Consider the following 24,933-nt stretch of genomic DNA (forward strand, 5'->3'; position numbering starts at 1 on the left):
CCACGGACCCATTGAAAGTCAATGGGTCCGCGAAAAAAAACGGAAAACGGCACAATGGCCACGGATGCACACAACGGTCGTGTGCATGAGGCATTAACCTAATAACAGACTTATGTCCACGGCATCCCCCTGTTAAAACTGTGCTTACCGTATGTTGCTTGCTATCATTGTTCTGCCGAAAAACACTTTTAATCCATATGCAAATTAGGCTGTGAAGGTGCCCAGGGGCGGCGTTACAATGGCCACAGTCTGGCCGGGGCATCACAGTTTACCGTGCGCATGAGCCGGCCCCGGCCTAACTTATGTTCTTGCCGTGATCACAGCGTATCACGGCAAGAAGGTAAGTTAGGCCGGCGCATGCGCACAGTAAACTGTGATGGCCAGACTGTGGTCATTCAATGCGCACGCGCCGATATCGCGGTCATCGGCGCATGCTCGGGATTACAGACGGGAGGAGGGAGGTTAGAGCAGAGACCAAGGGCGGGCAGATGAGGGGGAGTGGATTCGTATGAAAATGACCCAGGGGCCTGGGCACCGGCCATTGTAACGCCGCCCCTGGGCACCTTCACAGCCTAATTTGCATATGGATTAAAAGTGTTTTTCGGCAGAACAATGATAGCAAGCAACATACGGTAAGCACAGTTTTAATAGGGGGGATGCCGTGGACATAAGTCTGTTATTAGGTTAAGGCCTCATGCTCACGCAAAAACGGGTTCCGTAGTTCCGTGATCCGTGTCCGTTTTTTCTTCCGTGGGTCTTCCTTGATTTTTGGAGGATCCACGGACATGAAGGAAAAAGTCGTTTTGGTGTCCGCCTGGCCGGACGGATCCGTTTGACGTTGACACAATATGGTGCAATTGCAAACGGATCCGTCCCCCATTGACTTTCAATGTAAAGTCAGGAGTCCCTATTATACCATCGGATCTGAGTTTTCTCCAATCCGATGGTATATTTTACCTTGAAGCATCCCCATCACCATGGGAACGCCTCTATGTTAGAATATACCATCGGATTTGAGTTAGATCGTGAAACTCATATCCGACAGTATATTCTAACACAGAGGCGTTCCCAGAGTGATGGGGACTCTTCAAGTTAGAATATACTGAGAACTGTGTACATGACTGCTGCCTGGCAGCACCCGATCTCTTACAGGGGGCTGTGATCCGCACAATTAAACCCTCAGGTGCCGCACCTGAGGGGTTAATTGTGCGGATCATAGCCCCCTGCAAGAGATCAGGTGCTGCCAGGCAGGAGGGGGCAGACCCCCCTCCCTCCCCAGTTTTAAATTAATTGGTGGCCAGTGCGGCCCCCCCTCCCTCCCCTGTATTGAACTCATTGGTGGCCAGTGCGGCCCCCCCCCCCTCCCCTGTATTGAACTCATTGGTGGCCAGTGCGGCCTCCCCTCTTCCCCCCCCCCCCCCCCTAATTAAAATCACCTTCCCCCATCATTGGTGGCAGTGGAGAGTTCCGATCGGAGTCCCAGTTTAATCGCTGGGGCCCCGATCGGTTACCATGGCAACCAAGACGCTACTGCAGTCCTGGCTGCCATGGTTACTTAGCAATATAAGCATTATACTTACCTGCGATGTCTGTGCCTGGCCGGGCGTTCCTCTTACTGGTAAGTGACAGGTCTGTGCGGCGCATTGCTTATCGCACAGACCTGTCACTTACCAGTAGGAGGAGCGCCCGGCCAGTCACAGACATCGCAGGTAAGTATCATGCTTCTAAAATTGCTAAGTAACCATGGCAGCCAGGACTGCAGTAGCGTCTTGGTTGCCATGGTAACCGATCGGGGCCCCAGCGATTAAACTGGGACTCCGATCGGAACTCTCCGCTGCCACCAATGATGGGGGAAGGTGATTTTAATTAGTGGGGGGAGAGGGGAGGCCGCACTGGCCACCAATGATGGGGGGGTGATTTTAATTAGGGGGGGGAGGGGAGGCCGCACTGGCCACCAATGATGGGGGGGGTGATTTTAATTAGGGGGGGGAGGGGAGGCCGCACTGGCCACCAATGAGTTAAATACAGGGGAGGGAGGGAGGGGGGGGGGCACTGGCCACCAATGAATTTAAAACTGGGGAGGGAGGGGGGTCTGCCCCCTCCTGCCTGGCAGCACCTGATCTCTTACAGGGGGCTATGATACGCACAATTAACCCCTCAGGTGCGGCACCTGAGGGGTTAATTGTGCGGATCACAGCCCCCTGTAAGAGATCGGGTTCTGCCAGGCAGCAGGGGGCAGTCATGTACACAGTTCTTAGTATTTTCTAACTTGAAGCGTCCCCATCACTATGGGAACGCCTCTGTGTTAGAATATACTGTCGGATCTGAGTTTTCACAAAGTGAAAACTCAGATCTAAAAAGCTTTTATGCAGACGGATCAGCGGATCCGTCTGTGTGAAAGTAGCCTACGGACACGGATGACTGACGCGGATGACAATCTTGTGTGCATCCGTGTTTTTTCACGGACCCATTGACTTGAATGGGTCCGTGAACCGTTGTCCGTTAAAAAAATCACAGAAAACGGAACAACAGACACGGATGCACACAACGGTCGTGTGCATGAGGCCTAATACGGTGAATCGGCATGAAAGACTCCCTTTAAGGTAAGAAATTTTTTCTTTATTAAAAAAGGAAGTTTTAGTCCCAGTTCCAGACTCAGAAAAAGGAAGAGGGTTTTACTCGTCCCTGTTTCTAGTCCCCAACCAGACTGCTCTTTTCGGATGATCATAAACTTGAGAGAATTAAATCAGTACCTCAAATACAAAAAGTTCAAAATGGAATCCATTCAGTCTACAGTAAAACGCCTATTCAAAGACTGTGTAATGGCTCCCATAGATATAAAGGACGTTTATTATGTTCTAATTCATGCAGATTTTCAAAAATTCCTCAGGGTTGCAGTGTCCTTAGAAGGTCAAATAACTCCTCTACAATACAGATATTTTCCTTTTGGCATATCCCAGGCCCCCAGACTTTTTACAAAGTTAATGGCGGAGGTGATGGCCCACATAAGCAAAAAAGACACTTTAATTCTTTCCTATTTAGACTATCTCTTGGTGGTAGCAGAATCAGTAAATCTTCTATCTTCTTGTCTTCTAGAAGGGATAAAAATTCTTCAAAGGCTCGATTGGCAGTTAAAGGGACTCTGTCACCACTTTCTAACCCCCCCTTTTAAAAGTATTGTTATCTCCATGGCGCCCCTGTGATTACAAAGGTGTTGTTAGAAGATAAATTCGCCGTCTCCTTTTGATAAAAAGAGCTTTTATCTAACCTGTCAATCTTCTTGATAAGGGCGTTTCTGTTGGTCTCAAGCTGCCGCCCGCCGCCGCCGCCGTTGGTGCCCAGCTCCTCCCCTGATGCTTTCAGCGCCGCCTGAATGTAATGAAATACGCCTCCGGCTCTCGCTCAGTGCTCGTCTGATGAGGAGGTTGAGCGAAGTGCGCGCATGCGCACTGCGCTCAATGAGGCTGATTGTAAATGTCCGCACGGGCGCATCAGGCACAGGCCTGTGCGCACGCGCGGGATCTTTGAAATGGAGGAGGGGGCACTGAGCGAGAGCCGGAGGCGTATTTCATTACATTCAGGCGGCGCTGAAAGCATCAGGGGAGGAGCTGGGCACCAACGGCGGCGGCGGCGGGCGGCAGCTTGAGACCAACAGAAACGCCCTGGGCACCTTATCAAGAAGATTGACAGGTTAGATAAAAGCTCTTTTTATCAAAAGGAGACGGCGAATTTATCTTCTAACAACACCTTTGTAATCACAGGGGCGCCATGGAGATAACAATACTTTTAAAAGGGGGGGTTAGAAAGTGGTGACAGAGTCCCTTTAAATTGGGAAAAGTCAAATCTGGTCCACTCTCAGTACTGTGTCTTCCTGGGATTAATCCTGGACTCGGTACAACAGCAATGTATCCTCCCTCATCACAAGATATCTCACCTAGGCAGGACATTCAGGCTCTGGTAGCCTCAAAGAGATGAACCATCAGACAGGGTATGTCTGTCTTAGGATGACCTCAACAATCCCAGCTGTCAGTTGGTCCCATTTTCATTCCAGGATGCATCAGTGGCAAATCCTGAAGGAATAGAAGGGTTTGTTGTCCCCTCTGTATGCACCTCTTCCCCCACACTCCTCAGGTATTACAGTCCCTAACCTGGTGGCAGGATCCTGCAAATTTATCTCAGGTGTTTCTGTTGGATCTACAAGAACAGATAACTATTACCACCGACGCCAGTACTACTGGGTGGGGAGTTCTGCAGGTAGTCTAGGAGACAGTCAGGATTCACAAAATGTGAGAGAATTGAGGGCTGTTTTTCTAGCCCTGAAAGGGTTTCTACCCAAGCTTCCAGAAAAAGGGGCAAAAATCTTTTCAGACAATACTACTGTAGTATCCTACCTGAACAGGCAGGGATGTACCAAAACGGAAGATCTAAGGGCGTTAACAGTGGAACTGTTTTCTCTAATTATGCCTCTTGTTCCCTTTATCAAGGCGGTGCACCTAAAAGGATCGTAAAACAAGGTGGCAGATTTTTTAAGCAGAAACCACCTAGACCAAAGAGAGTGGTGTCTGAATCAAGAGGTCTTCCATCAAATTGTCCAGCTTTGGGGTCATCCCCGGGTAGATTTGTTTGCTACCAGACAGAACAGCAAATGTAAATGTTTCTTTTCCCTAAACCCAAACTATCTTGCTTTGGAGATAGACGCTTTCTCCCAACTTCTGTACGCTTTTCCTCCGCTAAGACTACTCCCGAAAGTGTTGCAGAAGTTGAGGCTTATTCTCATTGCTCCTTTCTGGCCAAGGAGGACCTGGTTCACTTGGCTGAGAAAGCTGTCCCTTACAGACCCCTGGATTCATCCATCAAGACGGGAACCTTTGTTTCAGGGGCCGGTATTTCATCCGGAAGTGAAAAGCCTTCATCTAGCAGCTTGGTTTTTGAGAGGGAGATCTTAAAGGGCTTCTGTCACCCCACTAAACAGTTTTTTTTTTGGTTACTTATAATCCCTATACTGCGATTTATGCATACATACTGTAATTAATCATTTTGGTTCAGCAGATTCTGTTAAAAACTTACTTTTAAAATATGCAAATTAGCTTGCTACCAGCAAGTAGGGCGGCTACTTGCTGGTAGCAGCTGCATCCTCCTATCCTAAAGACGCCCCCTCCACATGTTGATTGACAGGGGCAGCGAACGGGATCTTTCTCTGCTGGCCCTGTTTGCATTCAAAATCTGGTGCCTGCGCCGTACCGGTCTTCAGTCGGCGCAGGCGCACTGAGAGGCGGACGCTCGCTCAGCCGCTCCTTCCTCAATGTGCCTGCGCCGGGTGTAGATGTGACGTAATCGGTGCAGGCGCATTGAGGATGGAGCGGCCGAGCGAGCGTCCGCCTCTCAGTGCGCCTGCGCCGACTGAAGACCGGTACGGCGCAGGCGCCAGATTTTGAATGCAAACAGGGCCAGCAGAGAAATAGGATAGGAGGATGCGGCTTTAGGATAGGAGGATGCGGCTGCTACCAGCAAGTAGCCGCCCTACTTGCTGGTAGCAAGGTAATTTGCAAAAATTTTAAAAGTACGTTTTTAACAGAATCTGCTGAACCAAAATGATTAATTACAGTATGTATGCATAAATCTCATTATAGGCATTATAAGTAACCAAAAAAAAAAAAAAAAACAGTTTAGTGGGGTGACAGAAGCCCTTTAAAGCATAGAGGATTGTCAGATGAGGTTATTTTGGACCCTTTTATTCTCTGGACATTAGAGAAGTTTAAGAAAGCCTTCCAAATTCTAAGGTAAATGGAATACATTTACCTTAGAATTTGGAATGCTTTCTTAAACTTCTCTAATGTCCAGATTGATCCTTTAAGTCCTCCACCTATGTCTAGGGTTTTGGAGTTTCTACAAGAAGGCCTAAATAAAAACTCAAGACCTAGCACTCTTAGGCCCCTTTCACATGGGCGAGTATTCCGCGCGGATGCGATGCGTGAGGTGAACGCATTGCACCCGCACTGAATACCGACCCATTCATTTCTATGGGGCTGTTCACATGAGCGGTGATTTTCACGCATCACTTGTGCTTTGTGTGAAAATCCCAGCATGCTCTATATTCTGCGTTTTTCACGCAACGCAGGCCCCATAGAAGTGAATGGGGTTGCGTGAAAATCGCAAGCATCCGCAAGCAAGTGTGGATGCGGTGCGATTTTCACGCACGGTTGCTAGGAGATGATCGGGATTTCTTACAAAACATTAGCCAGATGGATTGTGGGCGTTATTTCCTTAACAAAATCACAGAAATATCGTGGCAAATATGGGGGAACTGCTCAAACCCCAAAAACTGTAGCGTGTTTCTGTCAGGAACACATCGGAGCCCCTCATGTTCCATATGTAGTGTGTGTGCCTTTACCTGGCATTAAACACTCCTTTGCACCTGGAAACCTCCATCACATGGTCTGATATGGGTGTGGTTTACAGTCTGGCTTTGTTCACATTGCATTGGTTGTCCTGCTATGCGGTTGTGTTGGAAGCTTGGCTGTGAGCTGGATTTAATCACCTTCAGACCTTGTTCACACCACAGTTAGCGTAGTGGTAGGACCCCTTGCCATGCTGAGAGACCGTGCCGTGGTGCATGAGGGGCTCCGATATTTTCCTGACAGGAATATATTGGCAAAAGTCTCAGCTTTTAATATCTGCATTTATGACTAGCCAGTATAGTCAGTGGCATATCCGTTTGGTGCATCTTTTTCTGTGATTTATATGATTATATTTTCATCCGCACAATGCTCCGTTTTGTGTAGGATGCCTTTGTGGTGCATGTGGACCGCGCCGACATCCTCCATTGTATGCATTTTTTGCTGGGGATAGTCGTTTGCTGCGGTCCACATGCAGTGGAGCTGCTCCCCCAATGAAAAACACGCTACAGTGTTTGGGGTTTGAGCAGTTCCCCCATATTTGCCACGATATTTCTGTGTTTGTGTCTTGTTTTATATGTAGTGTATGTGCCTTTACCTGGCATTTAAACACTCCTTTGCACCTGGTAACCTCCATCACATGGTCTGATATGGGTGTGGCTTACAGGCTTGCTTTGTTCACATTGCACTAGTTGTCCTGCTAGGCGGTTGTGTGGAAGCTTGGCTGTGAGCTGGATTACATCACCTTCAGACCGTGTTCACACCATAGTTAGCGTAGTGGTAGGACCCCTTGCCATGCTGAGTGACCGTGACGTGGTGCATGATGGGCTCCGTTATTTCCTTAGCCTATTCTGCTGTGGGTGAGTCTCCACCTTCGGGGTTTGGGGCTCACTTAACCAGATCGGTCTCTACCTCCTGGTCGGAAAGAGCTGATGCAACCTTAGAGCAGATTTGTAGGGCGGCCACCTGGAAGTCCTCTTGTACCTTTTTTTGGCACTACAGTCGTGGCCAAAAGTTTTGAGAATTACATAAATATTGGAAATTGGAAAAGTTGCTGCTTAAGTTTTTATAATAGCAATTTGCATATACTCCAGAATGTTATGAAGAGTGATCAGATGAATTGCATAGTCCTTCTTTGCCATGAAAATTTACTTAATCCCAAAAAAAACTTTCCACTGCATTTTATTGCTGTCATTAAAGGACCTGCTGAGATCATTTCAGTAATCGTCTTGTTAACTCAGGTGAGAATGTTGACGAGCACAAGGCTGGAGATCATTATGTCAGGCTGATTGGGTTAAAATGGCAGACTTGACATGTTAAAAGGAGGGTGATGCTTGAAATCATTGTTCTTCCATTGTTAATCATGGTGACCTGCAAAGAAACGTGTGCAGCCATCATTGCGTTGCATAAAAATGGCTTCACAGGCAAGGATATTGTGGCTACTAAGATTGTACCTCAATCAACAATTTATAGGATCATCAAGAACTTCAAGGAAAGGGGTTCAATTCTTGTTAAGAAGGCTTCAGGGCGTCCAAGAAAGTCCAGCAAGCGCCAGGATAGTCTCCTAAAGAGGATTCAGCTGCGGGATCAGGAATGGCAGCAGGCAGGTGTGAGCGCATCTGCATGCACAGTGAGGCGAAGACTTTTGGAAGATGGCCTGGTGTCAAGAAGGCCAGCAAAGAAGCCACTTCTCTCCAAAAAAAAAAACATCAGGGACAGATTGATCTTCTGCAGAAAGTATGGTGAATGGACTGCTGAGGACTGGGGCAAAGTCATATTCTCCGATGAAGCCTCTTTCCAATTGTTTGGGGCATCTGGAAAAAGCCTTGTCTAGAGAAGAAAAGGTGAGCGTTACCATCAGTCCTGTGTCATGCCAACAGTAAAGCATCCTGAGACCATTCATGTGTAGGGTTGCTTCTCATCCAAGGGAGTGGGCTCACTCGCAATTTTGCCCAAAAACACAGCCATGAATAAAGAATGATACCAAAACACCCTCCAACAGCAACTTCTTCCAACAATCCAACAACAGTTTGGTGAAGAACAATGCATTTTCCAGCACGATGGAGCACCGTGCCATAAGGCAAAAGTGATAACTAAGTGGCTCGGGGACCAAAACGTTGACATTTTGGGTCCATGGCCTGGAAACTCCCCAGATCTTAATCCCATTGAGAACTTGTGGTCAATCCTCAAGAGGCGGGTGGACAAACAAAAACCCACTAATTCTGACAAACTCCAAGAAGTGATTATGAAAGAATGGGTTGCGATCAGTCAGGAATTGGCCCAGAAGTTGATTGAGAGCATGCCCAGTCGAATTGCAGAGGTCCTGAAAAAGAAGGGCCAACACTGCAAATACTGACTCTTTGCATAAATGTCATGCAATTGTCGATAAAAGCCTTTGAACGTATGAAGTGCGTGTAATTATATTTCACTACATCACAGAAACAACTGAAACAAAGATCTAAAAGCAGTTTAGCAGCAAACTTTGTGAAAACTAATATTTGTGTCATTCTCAAAACTTTTGGCCACGACTGTATAGACTGGACTTGGACTCTAATGAGCGCCTGTCCTTTGGAAGAAAAGTTTTACAGGCAGTAGTCTTCCCCCCCCCCCCCCCCCCCCCCCCGTCCCTATCTAAGCTAGTTCTATTCTAGTCGTAGGGGAAATTCAGGATTACACTTACCGGTAATCATTTTTCCATGAGCCGATGACAGCACCTGGGATTTATTCCCACCCTATTTTTTTGAGGTTTTTCTTTATAAAAAAATAAATAAAAAAAATAGAAAAAAGAGAATTCTTAGAAATTTACAGTAGTAAGATGAAGACGAGTTCTCGCAATTAACTGGTGCTATAGGGGCAAGGTCCCTCCTTTAAAGCTCTCCACAGGGGTTTCCTGTCCTTGATGGAGGCGGTCTCTCAAGGGTGCTGTCATGGGCTCATGGAAAAATGATTACCGGTAAGTGTAATCCTAAATTTCTGGGTCAGTAAGATTACAGTGATACCAAATAAATATATATATATATATATTTTTTTTGCATTTTACTACTTTTGTATCCCAAGACCAATCATTTTTTTTTCTTTTTCTTTCTATGAAGTTGTGTGAGGGCTTGATTTTTGCAGGACAACTAGTAGTTTTAATTGATATCATTTTTGGGCAAAGAACACTTTTTGATTGTTTGTTATTAAGTTTTTTCAGTGTCAACTAAGAATAAATGAGCAATTCTGGCTTTTTATGTTTTTTTTTTTTTTTTTTGTTACGGTGTTCATTGTACGAGACAATTTACATGATATTCGTGTAGTGCGGGTCGTTACGGACACGACGATACCAAACATGGGGGAGATTTCCCTATTGTGCATTGCATTATAGTATCAATGCTATGCTGACATTGACCAGCAGGCTGTGCCAGAGAGGGGCAGGCTGCTGGAAAACTCAAGGCAGACTTGCGGCCTACACGAGGTACCAGCCTGCCTTTACACAAATCAGCACCCCGCTCCCTCTGTCACTGCTTACATGTGGCAGGCGCCATTGCCCCTGGCATGTAAGGGGTTAAACAGCCTGGATCAGCACTCCTGCTGGTCCAGGCTATTAGAGCAGGAGCATGACTCTCATGTGAAAGCAGATCTCCCATTCTCCGCTGCACAGGGGACCCGTGCAGAGCTTAGATTGGGCCGCTGTGAAAAGGTGTTGTGCCAGCCTAAGGCCAGTTTTGTGACTGCCGTAAAAAGGCGTATGGGGGGGGTCACTAAGGGGTCGAAGGTATTGCTGGGTTTTTCTGGGAAGGTTTCTCTTTAGGCCCCATTTACACGACTATATTTTTGGTCAACATCAGATACGCATTTTTTGGTTGCCGACCTATTCATTTCAATGGGGCCCCAAAAGCAGTGGACAGCACAACATGGGGTATCCGCATCCATATGTCCTTTCCGCAGCCCTGCAAAAAAAGATGAAACATGTCCAATTCTTATCCATTTTGCTTACAAGAATAGGCATTGTTACAGTGGACACACATAAAAAAAAAAAATGTCTGTCCACATCCACACGCCCGTTTTGCAGCCCTGAAAAAGAAAAAAGTAGAACATGTCCTGTTCTTGTCCGTTTTGCAGACAAGGATAGGACATTTCTATAGAAGTAAAAAAATAGATTGTTGCATTCATTTGGTCGGGATCCATCAAATACAGCCAAGCCAGATATCCATTCGTATAGAGCTGTTTCAGGGTACTTGTTCCTTGTCAGGACGGAGTAGGATTCTGTCTGGCTCAGTGCAGTCTTGTAACCAGCTTAGGCAGGGTGCTGAATCTCCTTAGAGACCAGTCCTGTAGGGATATTTACTGGAAGGACTCCATGGTATGCAGACTTATTGGCTCCATACCATTGCTTCATGGGATAGAAATTTTCAAAGAGATATCTCCCAAGAAAGAGAACCATCTTGCCAGTGCTACCTATTGGAAGCGGCCTCCCATTAGTCATTGATGCTATTGCTTGTGTTATGTTCTAACTACAATCTGTTACATTTTGCAGTTTTGTTAGATTCTGTATACGTTCCCTTCTAGATTTTAAATTGAATATACTGAGTTTGGATGATTTGGCACTCCCTGTAGATGCAGAAGAGTCTAAGGAAAAGGTTTGCAATTCCTTTTAATTTTTTTATTTTTATTTTTTCAAATCTGCTAATATTAAAGTGTAACTCTCATTTCCAGTATAAGTAGGAATAAGCTGCAGTGTGTGTACATGAGGGGTATGGGGCTATGGAGGCAATGCAGGGGTTAAATGTAAGGGCACTGCAGGGGTAAATGCAGGGACTGGGTATTTCAGGGGTTAATGGGATATAAGGAAAGGGTTAATGTGTTGGTGGTATAGGGTAAGGTAGGGGTAAATTATATATAATGCAGGGATTAGGGGTAGGCACTGCAGGGGAGGTAATGCAGGGGTTAATGATATTGCAGGGATTAGGGGTAGATAATGCAGGGGTTAATGCTCGTTGGTCTAAGGGGGAAAGGGTTACTCAGCCAGATACTCGTTTCCAGGGGTTAATGCTCGTTCTTGCTCGTCGTCCTGGGGTTGATTCTCTCTTGGGTCATTTCTCAGGGGTTAATTCTCGCTTGGCCTGCTTCTCCGTGGGGGCTGCTGGCCTCAACTGATGAGCGCTCCGCCGCCGGACTATTTTTAAATTCAGAGGCGCTCGCCCCCGGGGGTGGGGGAGGGAGGGTAAGGGGCCACCAATGTTTTTAATACTGGGAGGGTGCACTGCGCCACCAATGAAGATGATGATTAACGTTTAATACAGATACAGAAGCAGCTGCAGAATCACATAGACGGCACCCGACCTCTATGACAGGGAGCTGCGATGAGTGGCAGTTAACCCCTCAGGTGCGGCACTGCCTTTCTATACTGCAACTACCCGTGACGCTGCTCCCTGATGAGCCGGGGGACCCGGCGAAATGTGTTGGGGCTATTGAGGGTCTAGTAAGCAACAGGGTAAGGCTACTTTCACACTCGCGTTTTGGACGTATCCGTCATGGATCTGCAAAAACGGATCCGTTACAATAATACAACCGCATGCATCCGTCATGAACGGATCCGTTTGTATTATCTGTAACATAGCCAAGACGGATCCATCATGAACTCCATTGAAAGTCAATGGGAGACGGATCCGTTTTCTGTTGTGCCAGATTGTGTCAGAGAAAACGGATCCATCCCCATTGACTTATATTGTGTGCCAGGACATATCCGTTTGGCTCAGTTTCGTCAGGCAGACAACAAATTGCTGCAGGCAGCGTTTTGGTGTCCACCTCCAGAGCGGAATAGAGAGTGATCGGAGGCAAACTGATGCATTCTGAGCAGATCCTTTTCCATTCAGAATGCACTAGGGCAAAACTGATCTGTTTTGGACCGCTTGTGAGAGCCCTGAATGGATCTCGCAAACGGAAACCAAAACGCCAGTGTGAAAGTAGCCTAATCTAGCACAGGTCCAAGGTTCCAGCAGGCTGGGGGTCGCTCTTTTCAGGGTGGGTGCTCTGGCGACAGCCACAGTACCTAGGTAAATAGTGATCTAAGCTGTCCACTTAAAACCTGCCACTGATCTATTTGAGACACAATTGGCTATACCAATTTTTAAATGTTTGTGGCTTTATTAGATGTAATTTATTTACTTCCAATAAAGCATCCAGGACTAAATTTTATAATAAAATAGTGTCATGAAAATTCTTCTTTAAAGGGGTTATCCAAAATGTAAAACATCCCTCCCCCCAAAGCCCAGGCCCCTCTTATAGATGGTACCCTGCTTCCCGGCATAGCGGGTGATGCTAGGGAGATGCAGTAGAGACCGTGTGGGGTGCAGGAGCTATGCGGGGGGCGTGATAAGTACCATCCATATGAAGGGCCTGGGCACTGGGGGAAGGGGAGTGTTTTACACCTTGGATAACACCTTTAATCTTTGGTTTAATTATGACAATGGTAACTTTTTTGCTATCACAGGTGATTCGTGAAAAGGCGAAGGATAAGTATCTCTCCTCTGCTCAAGACAAGGGACACACACCTACCAAGGAAGCAAAGTCATTGACAAGACACTCCACCTCCGATGAGGAATCTGTTGTAGAAGCACACACTGAAACCAACAAAGAATCAGAAATTTTAACGCATCGACGCAATGAACGCTCTAGCTCTTCAGATAAATCCACCGTTAATTCTCTTTATTCAGAGGATTTTGAAGAATCTGTGCTTACTGATACAGAACATAGTTCAGCATCTGATTCACGTTCATATTCAAAATCCATGGCAGGACAGAAATCTATCCTTTCCTCAGATCGCTCCTACACCCCACCCAACAAAGCAAGACAGCGGAAAACAATGGCTGAGAACATACATAGAGTAACGGTAAAGGAAATTGCCGTGCAGACCAGTGATGCTGGATTCACCTATCGCTGGCCACATGGTAAGTATATTTTCGCAATGATATACAGCTTAATGTCTATAGTATAATCCGTAGATTTGGCTGCTTAGAACTCCAGACAGCTGCAGCCTAGCTGTTCTCTCTGTCATCACATTTAGGATGGACAACCCTCTGCCTGGAAATCCTGGCAAGAAACAGCCCACAGTGCCTTTCTGTGTGACCATCACAATGCAAAATGTGTGGGTCTTGACAGAATGGAAGCAAATCAGACTGTACATTATATTAGCTTTGATTTGCTGCAAACCTTTACAGGCATAGCAGTATTGGAGGTTCTTATTTCTGTCCGGTAGCAGAACTACAGTGGTCTTATTGCATTACAATCACATCTCGATTTTATGGACATGGCAGGATGGGATGTTCCTGTGTGACTAGAGCTTATGTTCACGTAACTTCTGACCTAGCCTAAAGTAATTTTACATTAAGAAGTTGTATGTATGTATACATTTCACTTTCTGAACTGTTAAATCTTTCTTGACCCTGCTCCTGTATTGCAGTGTTTTATGTCAGTGTAAGGCCTCATACATACAACTGTATTTTTGGTCCGTATCCAGTTTGTATTTTTTTGCAGATCGGATGCGGACCCTCCATTTTAGTAGGGCTGCAAAAGATACGTGTTGTCTTCATTCGTATGTCCATTCCACAGCCTAGAAAAAAAAAAAAAAGACGTGTGTCCTATTGTCTGTTTTGCGGACAAAAATAGGCATTTGTAAGATAGTGTGAGACATGCAGAGGAAAATGCGGGCTGCACACCATTTTGTTAATGAATAGAAATATGAATATTGCGATCATATTTTAAGTGACATTTTAACCTGCTGTTGTTACTGGGACATTATTTAAATCTCCAAACATTATTCTGTCTACAGCAAGTATTGACTTCAAGCACACTGTTGCACCTTTTATGGATCCAGTGTCAATGGTCAGCCATGTGGTGAGCCCTGATCTAATTGAAGGTAAGTGCTTATTGGACGTGACAGAACATTGCAATATTTTAAGATTAACTAAGGGCCCTTTTACATAGGCTGATAGAGCGGGCAGTAACTGGGAATGAGGAAGTTCCTTCCCGATTATTGACTGCTCGTTAGGTGCATTATCACTACTGTCCTGAGACTGACTGACTGTTACGATTATTTGTCTTCATACAGTTTCATTGTTTTGTACCTTTCATACACCACAAAATTAGCATGACCAGACAAGTGCGACACCTTTACACAGGCCAATTATCCAGGATAAGTGTTAATACCCGATAATTGCTCCCTTCATTGGCCAATGCAATAGGGCGCTAAAACCTAAGCACTATAAATAATATTGAGTCTGTATGGCTTTCATCTTGCTGTCAGACCCGTTTTTGTATCCACAAAGGGCTTTTCTAGTCCATTAAAATGGGAAGAATGAAAGTTTTTTTAATCTTTTATTTATTAAGTTTTTTAATCTACATCACTATATCAGACAAGTAACCAACTAATCGCTAGGTGGAGTTCCACATCCTTGTATGAAACTGCCTCAGTAAAAAACCCAATTTGACAAGTTCGCTTGTAAAACATAATTATTCCTTTTCAATAGAAGGGACAGTTAAAGGGTTCTCAGCTTTTGCTATATTGATGACCTATACTTAGGATCATCAATATCAGATTGGCGGGGGCCTGACTCCCGACACCTCCACTGATCTGCTGTATGAAGCGAAAGCAATGCTCGTACGAGCGCTGCCTTGTTTTCTTCATTGTTTACCTTCTCATCTCAACATTGCAGCAGTGAGCAGTGTAATTGCAACTCCACCGTCCCCATTCACTTTTATGGGACAGCTCTGTAGTATTTACTTGAAGGAAGAAGCTTTTCCTTTGATGTGAATGGGACGGCGGAGATATTCCTGCTTTTCACGGGAACTTACTCTATAGTGTAGATTTATTAAAAGTAGAGCAAAGGAAAGGATGCCCACAGCAACCGATCAAATGCCATCTCTCATTCTGCAGAGACTTCCTGGAAAATGAAAGCTTAGGCCTCTTTCACACTTGCGTTGTTGGGATCCGGCGTGCACTTCCGTTGCCGGAGGTGCCCGCCGGATCCGGAAAAACGCAAGTGTACTGAAAGCATTTGAAGACGGAGCCGTCTTCAAAATGCTTTCAGTGTTACTATGGCACCCAGGACGCTATTAAAGTTCTGGTTGCCATAGTAGGAGCGGGGAGCGGGGGAGCGGTATACTTACAGTCCGTGCGGCTCCCGGGGCGCTCCTGAATGACGTCAGTGCGCCCCATGCGCATGGATGACGTGATCCATGTGCTCACGTGATCCATGCGCTTGGGGGGCCCTGACGTCACTCTGGAGCGCCCCGGGAGCCGCACGGACTGTAAGTATACTGCTCCCCCGCTACACTTTACCATGGCTGCCAGGACTTTAGCGTCCTGGCAGCCATGGTAACCACTCTGAAAAAGCTAAATGTCGGGTCCGGCAATGCGCCGAAACGACGTTTAGCTTAAGGCCGGATCCGGATCAATGCCTTTAAATGGGCATTAATTCCGGATCCGGCCTTGCGGCAAGTCTTCAGGATTTTTGGCCGGAGCAAAAAGCGCAGCATGCTGCGGTATTTTATCCGGCCAAAAAACTTTCCGTTCCGGAACTGAAGACATCCTGAACGGATTTCTCTCCATTCAGAATGCATTAGGATAAAACTGATCAGGATTCTTCCGGCATAGAGCCCCGACAACGGAACTCTATGCCGGAAGAAACGAACGCAGGTGTGAAAGAGCCCTGAAATCTTTTCTGCACCATTTTTGATAAATCGCATGTGCCTAGCCTTTTTTAAAGGGATTCTGTCAGCCAGATTTTAGCTACAGAGATTTTCATATCATCATAAGTCTCCTTGATCTAGATAAAAATACAGGTTCTTCTCAAAAAATTAGCATATTGTGATAAAGTTCATTATTTTCTGTAATGTACTGATAAACATTAGACTTTCATATATTTTAGATTCATTACACACAACTGAAGTAGTTCAAGCCTTTTCTTGTTTTAATATTGATGATTTTGGCATACAGCTCATGAAAACCCAAAATTCCTATCTCCAAAAATTAGCATATCATGAAAAGGTTCTCTAAACGAGCTATTAACCTAATCATCTGAATCAACTAATTAACTCTAAACACCTGCAAAAGATTCCTGAGGCTTTTAAAAACTCCCAGCCTGGTTCATTACTCAAAACCGCAATCATGGGTAAGACTGCCGACCTGACTGCTGTCCAGAAGGCCATCATTGACACCCTCAAGCAAGAGGGTAAGACACAGAAAGAAATTTCTAAACGAATGGGCTGTTCCCAGAGTGCTGTATCAAGGCACCTCAGTGGGAAGTCTGTGGGAAGGAAAAAGTGTGGCAGAAAACGCTGCACAACGAGAAGAGGTGACCGGACCCTGAGGAAGATTGTGGAGAAGGACCGATTCCAGACCTTGGGGGACCTGCGGAAGCAGTGGACTGAGTCTGGAGTAGAAACATCCAGAGCCACCGTGTACAGGCGTGTGCAGGAAATGGGCTACAGGTGCCGCATTCCCCAGGTCAAGCCACTTTTGAACCAGAAACAGCGGCAGAAGCGCCTGACCTGGGCTACAGAGAAGCAGCACTGGACTGTTGCTCAGTGGTCCAAAGTACTTTTTTCGGATGAAAGCAAATTTTGCATGTCATTCGGAAATCAAGGTGCCAGAGTCTGGAGGAAGACTGGAGAGAGGGAAATGCCAAAATGCCTGAAGTCCAGTGTCAAGTACCCACAGTCAGTGATGGTCTGGGGTGCCATGTCAGCTGCTGGTGTTGGTCCACTGTGTTTTATCAAGGGCAGGGTCAATGCAGCTAGCTATCAGGAGATTTTGGAGCACTTCATGCTTCCATCTGCTGAAAAGCTTTATGGAGATGAAGATTTCATTTTTCAGCACGACCTGGCACCTGCTCACAGTGCCAAAACCACTGGTAAATGGTTTACTGACCATGGTATTACTGTGCTCAATTGGCCTGCCAACTCTCCTGACCTGAACCCCATAGAGAATCTGTGGGATATTGAGAAGAGAAAGTTGAGAGACGCAAGACCCAACACTCTGGATGAGCTTAAGGCCGCTATCGAAGCATCCTGGGCCTCCATAACACCTCAGCAGTGCCACAGGCTGATTGCCTCCATGCCATGCCGCATTGAAGCAGTCATTTCTGCAAAAGGATTCCCGAAGTATTGAGTGCATAACTGAACTTAATTATTTGAAGGTTGACTTTTTTTGTATTAAAAACACTTTTCTTTTATTGGTCGGATGAAATATGCTAATTTTTGGAGATAGGAATTTCGGGTTTTCATGAGCTGTATGCCAAAATCATCAATATTAAAACAAGAAAAGGCTTGAACTACTTCAGTTGTGTGTAATGAATCTAAAATATATGAAAGTCTAATGTTTATCAGTACATTACAGAAAATAATGAACTTTATCACAATATGCTATTTTTTTTTAGAAGAACCTGTATACTAGTCTTACCCCCACCTGTCTTTTCATTTTTGCTAAAAATCACTTTTAATTTATATGCTAATTACCTTCATAAGGAGCCCAAGAGGCTGTCCCTCTGGCCGTTGGAGCGGCTGTTGAATGCGCCCCTTATCTTGGAGCCCAGCGCCGCCCCACTGTTAATTATTCACTCCTCTCCTCGGCTTCTTTTTTTTTTTTTTCCAGTGCGCCGTAATCTCGCGCATGCGCTCTTGATACACATGTTTGGGCCCGCACGGTGTCCTGGCAGCAGCGTCATCCAGGGGAACCCAGCTTAGGCTCCTTTATGAAGGTAATTAGCATATAAATGAAAGCGATTTTTTGCAAAAATGAAAAGACAGGTGGGGGTAAGACTAGTATATTTTTATCTAGATCAAGGAGACTGATATGATGATATGAAAAGCTCTGTAGCTAAAATATGGCTGACAGAATCCCTTTAAGCTATGGTTGACTGAATATATATTCAGGAGGTATTTGCCATTCTAGGTTTCACCTGAGCCACTGTAACTGGCCATAATCTTGTACGATTACCCGCTTCCTACTAAATATTCAAAATATTACTTGAGTTAAACCTCAGCCTATAGAGATTACATATAAATAAGACACAGCTAATATTTATCTTTTTTTTTCCCCCCTGAAATCTCCCAGCATTGACCACATACAACCCGATGGCCCTGGCGCTGAATGACATGCTAAAACAGCAGCTGTTCCTCACACAGTCTTTTGTAGACATGGCCCGACAGCTCTATCTTTCCACTGTAAAGTCCTTAGAGGGTGAATCCTTTTGCTATACCACACTGAAGAATACTAAAGAGGTAACCAATAGATTTTACTGCTATACTGCTAAATTAAGCTTTACAAATGTATAATGAGAAGGTATTTAGAGGGGTATTACCATCTCAACATTTGTGGCATATCGCCAGGATATGTCATCAATTTTATAGGTACGGGTCCCACGCGTATCTCCAGACCAGGATTCCCAAGTGAAGGGAGAGCTGCCGTGTATGCATGGTCACCTTCCATTCATGGGAGTTCTGAAAATAGCCAAGTGCTGGCTCAGCTATATACAGTAGTCCCCATAGTGGTGTATGGAGAGGTGGGCGCACTTGCATGGCTTGTTCTCTATTCACCGCTATGAAACTTTCAGAAATGGTGCAGTACACTCACTCGGCTATTTTGTGGAAGTCCCATAAATGTGAATGGACAGGACTCCATACTTGTGGTTTTACTCCCCTTCACCTCTCCTCTGGGGGCCCAGTTCTGGAGATAGGAACGTGTCCCACTTATCTGAGTTTTGTGACATATCCTAGCAATATGCCAAACATTTTGAGATAGGAATACGCCTTTACGCCAGTTTCAGATGAGCGATTTGACTGCAGGAAACATGCTCCGTGTTGGAGCTGTGTTCCCTTGTCCAACATCATCTGTAATGAATTGTATTGACATAATGCTGTCAGGTAGGGACACACAGCATTAAAAATCATTATAATGCTGTGAGGTCCCATTACAAGAGCAGAGTCCAGGACGGGAAGTCACACTTCCACATGGAGTTTGTTTCCCGCAGACAACTCGCTCATCTGAAACTGGCCTTGGGGCTTGCTCTCAGTAGTTGGAAACATTCTTGTTTAACCACCTCAGCCCCCATAGCTTAAACACCCTGAAAGACCAGGCCACTTTTTACACTTCTGCACTACACTACTTTCACCGTTTATTGCTCGGTCATGCAACTTACCACCCAAATGAATTTTACCTCCTTTTCTTCTCACTAATAGAGCTTTCATTTGGTGGTATTTCATTGCTGCTGACATTTTTACTTTTTTTTGTTATTAATCGAAATTTAACGATTTTTTTGCAAAAAAATGACATTTTTCTTTTTCAGTTGTAAAATTTTGCAAAAAAAACGACATCCATATATAAATTTTGCTCTAAATTTATTGTTCTACATGTCTTTGATAAAAAAAAAATGTTTGGGTAAAAAAAAAAATGGTTTGGGTAAAAGTTATAGCGTTTACAAACTATGGTACAAAAATGTGAATTTCCGCTTTTTGAAGCAGCTCTGACTTTCTGAGCACCTGTCATGTTTCCGGAGGTTCTACAATGGCCAGACAGTACAAACACCCCACAAAAACACCCCACAAATGACCCCATTTCGGAAAGTAGACACCCTAAGGTATTCGCTGATGGGCATAGTGAGTTCATAGAACTTTTTATTTTTTGTCACAAGTTAGCGGAAAATGATGATTTTTTATTTATTTTTTTCTTACACAGTCTCATATTCCACTAACTTGTGACAAAAAATAAAAAGTTCTATGAACTCACTATGCCCATCAGCGAATACCTTTGGGTGTTTTCTTTCCAAAATGGGGTCACTTGTGGGGTAGTTATACTGCCCTGGCATTCTAGGGGCCCTAATGTGTGGTAAGTAGTTTGAAATCAAATTCTGTAAAAAATGGCCGGTGAAATCCTAAAGGTGCTCTTTGGAATGTGGGCCCCTTTGCCCACCTAGGCTGTGTGACACTTTTTTGCAGCCTAGGTGGGCAAAGGGGCCCAAATTCCTTTTAGGAGGGCATTTTTAGACATTTGGATACCAGACTTCTTCTCGCGCTTTTGGGGCCCCTAAAATGCCAGGGCAGTATAAATACCCCACATGTGACCCCATTTTGGAAAGAAGACACCCCAAGGTATTCAATACGGGGCATGGCGAGTTCATAGAAAAAAAAAATTTTGGGCACAAGTTAGCGGAAATTGATTTTTTTTGATTTTTTTTTCTCACAAAGTCTCCCTTTCCGCTAACTTGGGACAAAAATTTCAATCTTTCATGGACTCAATATGCCCCTCAGCGAATACCTTGGGGTGTCTTCCTTCCAAAATGGTGTTATTTGTGGGGTGTTTGTACTGCCCTGGCATTTGAGGGTCTCCGCAATCATTACATGTATGCCCAGCATTAGGAGTTTCTGCTATTCTCCTTATATTGAGCATACGGGTAATGAGATTTTTTTTTTTCCGTTCAGCCTCTGGGCTGAAAGAAAAAAATGAACGGCACAGATTTCTTCATTCGCATCGATCAATGTGGATGAAAAAATCTCTGCCAAAAAAAGAAAAAGGAGGGGAAAGGCGTCTGCCAGGACATAGGAGCTCCGCCCAACATCCATACCCACTTAGCTCGTATGCCCTGGCAAACCAGATTTCTCCATTCACATCAATCGATGTGGATGAATAAATCCTTGCCGGGATTTTTTTTTTTTATATATACAAAGTGTTTGCCAAAGTATATGAACACCGCCACCTCCTCAGCTCGTATGTCTCGGCAAACGTATCTTTTACTGCAGAGGAGAAATCTCGTCTTGCAGCGCCGCATACACCGACTTTCGTGTAATCTGACAGCAGCGCAATGCTTCTGTCAGAATGCACATCAGTGCTGCAGCTAGTCGATCGGTTGGTCCACCTGGAAGGTAAAAAAGAAAAAACCAGGCAGCAACGCAATAAATTTATTAACTTTTGAACAGAACATATAAACCTTTTTTAACTGAACGTTAACTTTTTTACTTACCGGTACTTACCGCCCAAAGATGTGGCGAAGTACGTTATGCACTTTATCCCAGGTGAAAGGAGAGGTTTGGAGCAGCTGTGAGTAAAAGGGCCCTAATAGCCCTGTGTGCCTGTCCTGTGAGATGCAATCCCTATGCTAAGTGTACCTGTGTGTGGTTCTTCCGGAAACACTCTCCAAAGCATAGGGCAGGGTGGTCAGGACAGTCAGGACAGAAATAGCGGGTGTCACGCCTTATTCCACTCCTGCTACAGACACAACATCTTTTTCGGGGTGACGGTTGGGTTGAGGTACCAGGAACGACACTGGGGAAATGTCGCTCGTGTAGACGGCTAACTACACTGGTGGATGGGGCCACGGAACCTTCTGGATACAGGAGGTTCTCGATGATCTCTTCCTGGAATTTGAGGAAGGATCGTGTTCTCCCAGCCTTACTGTAGAGAACAAAACTATTGTACAGAGCCAATTGAATTAAATATACAGACACCTTCTTAAACCAGCGTCTGGTGCGTCGGGAAACTAAATACGGAGACAACATCTGGTCATTGAAGTCCACCCCTCCCATGAGCAAATTATAGTCGTGGACTGAGAGGGGCTTTTCAATGACACGGGTTGCTCGCTCAATTTGTATTGTCGTGTCTGCGTGAATGGAGGAGAGCATGTAAACGTCACGCTTGTCTCTCCATTTCACCGCGAGCAGTTCTTCGTTACACAAGGCAGCCCTCTCCCCCCTTGCAAGACGGGTGGTAACGAGCCGTTGGGGGAAGCCCGCGCGACTAGTTCGCGCGGTGCCACAGGCGCAAATCTGTTCTAGAAACAAATGCCTAAAGAGGGCCACACTTGTGTAGAAATTGTCCACATAAAGATGGTACCCCTTGCCAAATAAGGGTGACACCAAGTCCCAGACTGTCTTCCCACTGCTCCCCAGGTAGTCAGGGCAACCGACCGGCTCCAGGGTCTGATCTTTTCCCTCATAGATCCGAAATTTGTGGGTATAGCCTGTGGCCCTTTCACAGAGCTTATACAATTTGACCCCATACCGGGCACGCTTGCTTGGGATGTATTGTTTGAAGCCAAGGCGCCCAGTAAAATGTATTAGGGACTCGTCTACGCAGATGTTTTGCTCTGGGGTATACAAATCTGCAAATTTCTGGTTGAAGTGGTCTATGAGGGGCCGAATTTTGTGGAGCCGGTCAAAAGCTGGGTGGCCTCTGGGACGGGAGGTGGTGTTGTCGCTAAAATGCAGGAAACGGAGGATGGCCTCAAATCGTGGCCTGGACATAGCAGCAGAGAACATGGGCATGTGATGAATCGGGTTCGTGGACCAATATGACCGCAATTCATGCTTTTTAGTTAGACCCATGTTGAGGAGAAGGCCCAGAAAAATTTTAATTTCGGAAACTTGGACTGGTTTCCACCGGAAAGGCTGGGCATAATAGCTTCCCGGGTTGGCGGTTATAAATTGTGTGGCATACCGATTTGTCTCTGCCACGACTAAGTCCAAGAGCTCCGCAGTCAAGAACAGCTCAAAAAATCCCAGGGCCGAACCGATATGAGCCGTCTCAACCCGAACTCCAGACTGGGCGGTGAAAGGGGGAACTAATGGTGCGGCTGAAGTTGGTGACTGCCAATCAGGGTTTGCCAGCACCTCAGGGATTCTAGGGGCTCTACGATGGGGTAACTATTGCACGTGCCACCGTACCAGCTTCAACTGCCCTTCTGGTGCTCGCCACGTCACCATGTTGTACGGCAGTGCTGGTACTAGGTCCAGGGAGGGCTGCGCTGCTGGTGTATGCCTCACCACGTGATCCGGCAGCGCCAGCCCCACTCTGCTGCTCTTGAAGCGGATCCTGCATAACCTGTGGTCTAGCGACACGGGGCCGGGTACGCCTGGTTCTATCAGGGACCTCCACCTCCTCGTCCGAACTTTGGGTCAGAGAGCCGCTGCTTTCTACAGGTTCATATTCTGACCTGCTAGATTCGTCAGATGAGGGTTCCCATTCCTCATCCGACTGGGTCAGAATCCTGTAGGCCTCTTCAGAAGAATACCCCCTGTTTGACATTTTGGACTACTAAATTTAGGGGTATTCCCTGAGACTACCCCAGAAAAAAAGCAAGCCTGTCTTACAAAGTGGAGGCTAGCGAAGTACTGGAGGCCGCTGCGGTTGATAAAAAATATCAAAACTGATTTTTTTTTTTATCGCCGCAGTGCTTGTAAAGTGAATGTGCAGTGATAAAAAATTCAAAAATTTTTGTCACTGCGGTGGGGCGGGCGTGGGTGAACGCACGTGTGGGCGACCGATCAGGCCTGATCGGGCAAACACTGCGTTTTGGGTGGAGGGCGAACTAAAGTGACACTAATACTATTCTAGATCTGACCGTGATCAGTTTTGATCACTTACAGATACTATAAAAGTACAAATGCTGATTAGCGATACGCTAATCAGCGAATCAGTGACTGCGGTGGGCTGGGCGCTAACCGATCGCTAACTACCTAACCAAGGGGCCTAAACTATCCTAAAACCTAACAGCCAATACTAGTGGGGAAAAAAAGTGACAGTTTACACTGATCACTTTTTGTCTTTCACTAAGTGATTGACAGGGGCGATCAAAGGGTTAATTGGGGTGCAGGGGGTGATCTGGGGCTAAAGTGTGGTGTTGGTGCTACTCACTGTGAAGTCTGCTCCTCTGCTGGATCCAACCGACGAAAAGGACCAGCAGAGGAGCAGACAAGCCATATAACAGATCATATTTACTAATATGATCTGTTATATGGCTTGTGATTAGTTTTTTTGAAAATCGCCAGCCTGCCAGCCAATGATCGTTGCTGGCAGGCTGGTGACGAAATTGTTCTTTAACTTTTGCCGGCCCGCGATGCGCACGCGCGGGCCGGCTTTAAACGAAATCTCGCGAGATGACGCGTGTATGCGTGACTCTGCGCAGTGCTGCCGCCTCCGGAGGCGGTCCGGAGGCGGTTAAAGGTAACCTATCATGTTTAGCATGGTGTTTTATCTGCCAACAGGATGAGCCAAGCAGATTGATACATAGTTTTTGGGGGAAATAATAATTACAACTTGTAATTCATACATTTAAATCCCTGCTCTGTCTATGCCTAGGACCCTGTATATGACTGCCAAGCATAAAAAGAGCATAAATAAAACAAAAATTATATTGATTTATTCCCTACAAAACTGTATATCAGTCTGATCAACTCCCCTTGCTCTGTAACATACTGCATGTCGATTAATAAGCATTTATCTAACTGTTTTGCCCAAGCTCAACTTGGATTGGGGTAAAAGTACTTAAAGGTGAGGGGCGTGGCCGAACCAACATGGAGCGAGGAAGCAGAGACACAGTGCTCCTCCAAAATCCTGCTAAATACCTTATTAACACCTGGCAAAATCGGGGTTATTTGAGCCCATACCGATAACATCAGGGACACATCGCTCAGACCTTACCGCTGCGGCTCGGCTGTCACACTGCAGGCGCTGAAAACGCATAGGAGAGAGCAGGGAGACGTGGCCGGAGGAGAGTGTGCAACGGCG

General features: G+C 45.7%; 1 protein-coding gene across 7 annotated transcripts in view; it reads left to right on the top strand.

Annotated features, from left to right (window-relative positions):
• C2H19orf44 (chromosome 2 C19orf44 homolog) overlaps nt 1-24,933 on the top strand; it is a 62,912-nt gene that overhangs the window by 24,574 nt on the left and 13,405 nt on the right. For all 7 annotated transcript variants that reach the window (XM_040417441.1, XM_040417437.1, XM_040417439.1 and 4 more), the window contains 4 exons: nt 10,944-11,014; nt 12,868-13,324; nt 14,206-14,292; nt 18,490-18,656. In XM_040417441.1, the coding sequence (XP_040273375.1) occupies nt 10,944-11,014; nt 12,868-13,324; nt 14,206-14,292; nt 18,490-18,656 (782 nt within the window). The remainder of the gene's footprint in view (nt 1-10,943; nt 11,015-12,867; nt 13,325-14,205; nt 14,293-18,489; nt 18,657-24,933) is intronic.

The sequence above is a fragment of the Bufo bufo genome, chromosome 2 (genome assembly GCF_905171765.1).
Source record: "Bufo bufo chromosome 2, aBufBuf1.1, whole genome shotgun sequence".
Lineage (NCBI taxonomy): Eukaryota > Metazoa > Chordata > Amphibia > Anura > Bufonidae > Bufo > Bufo bufo.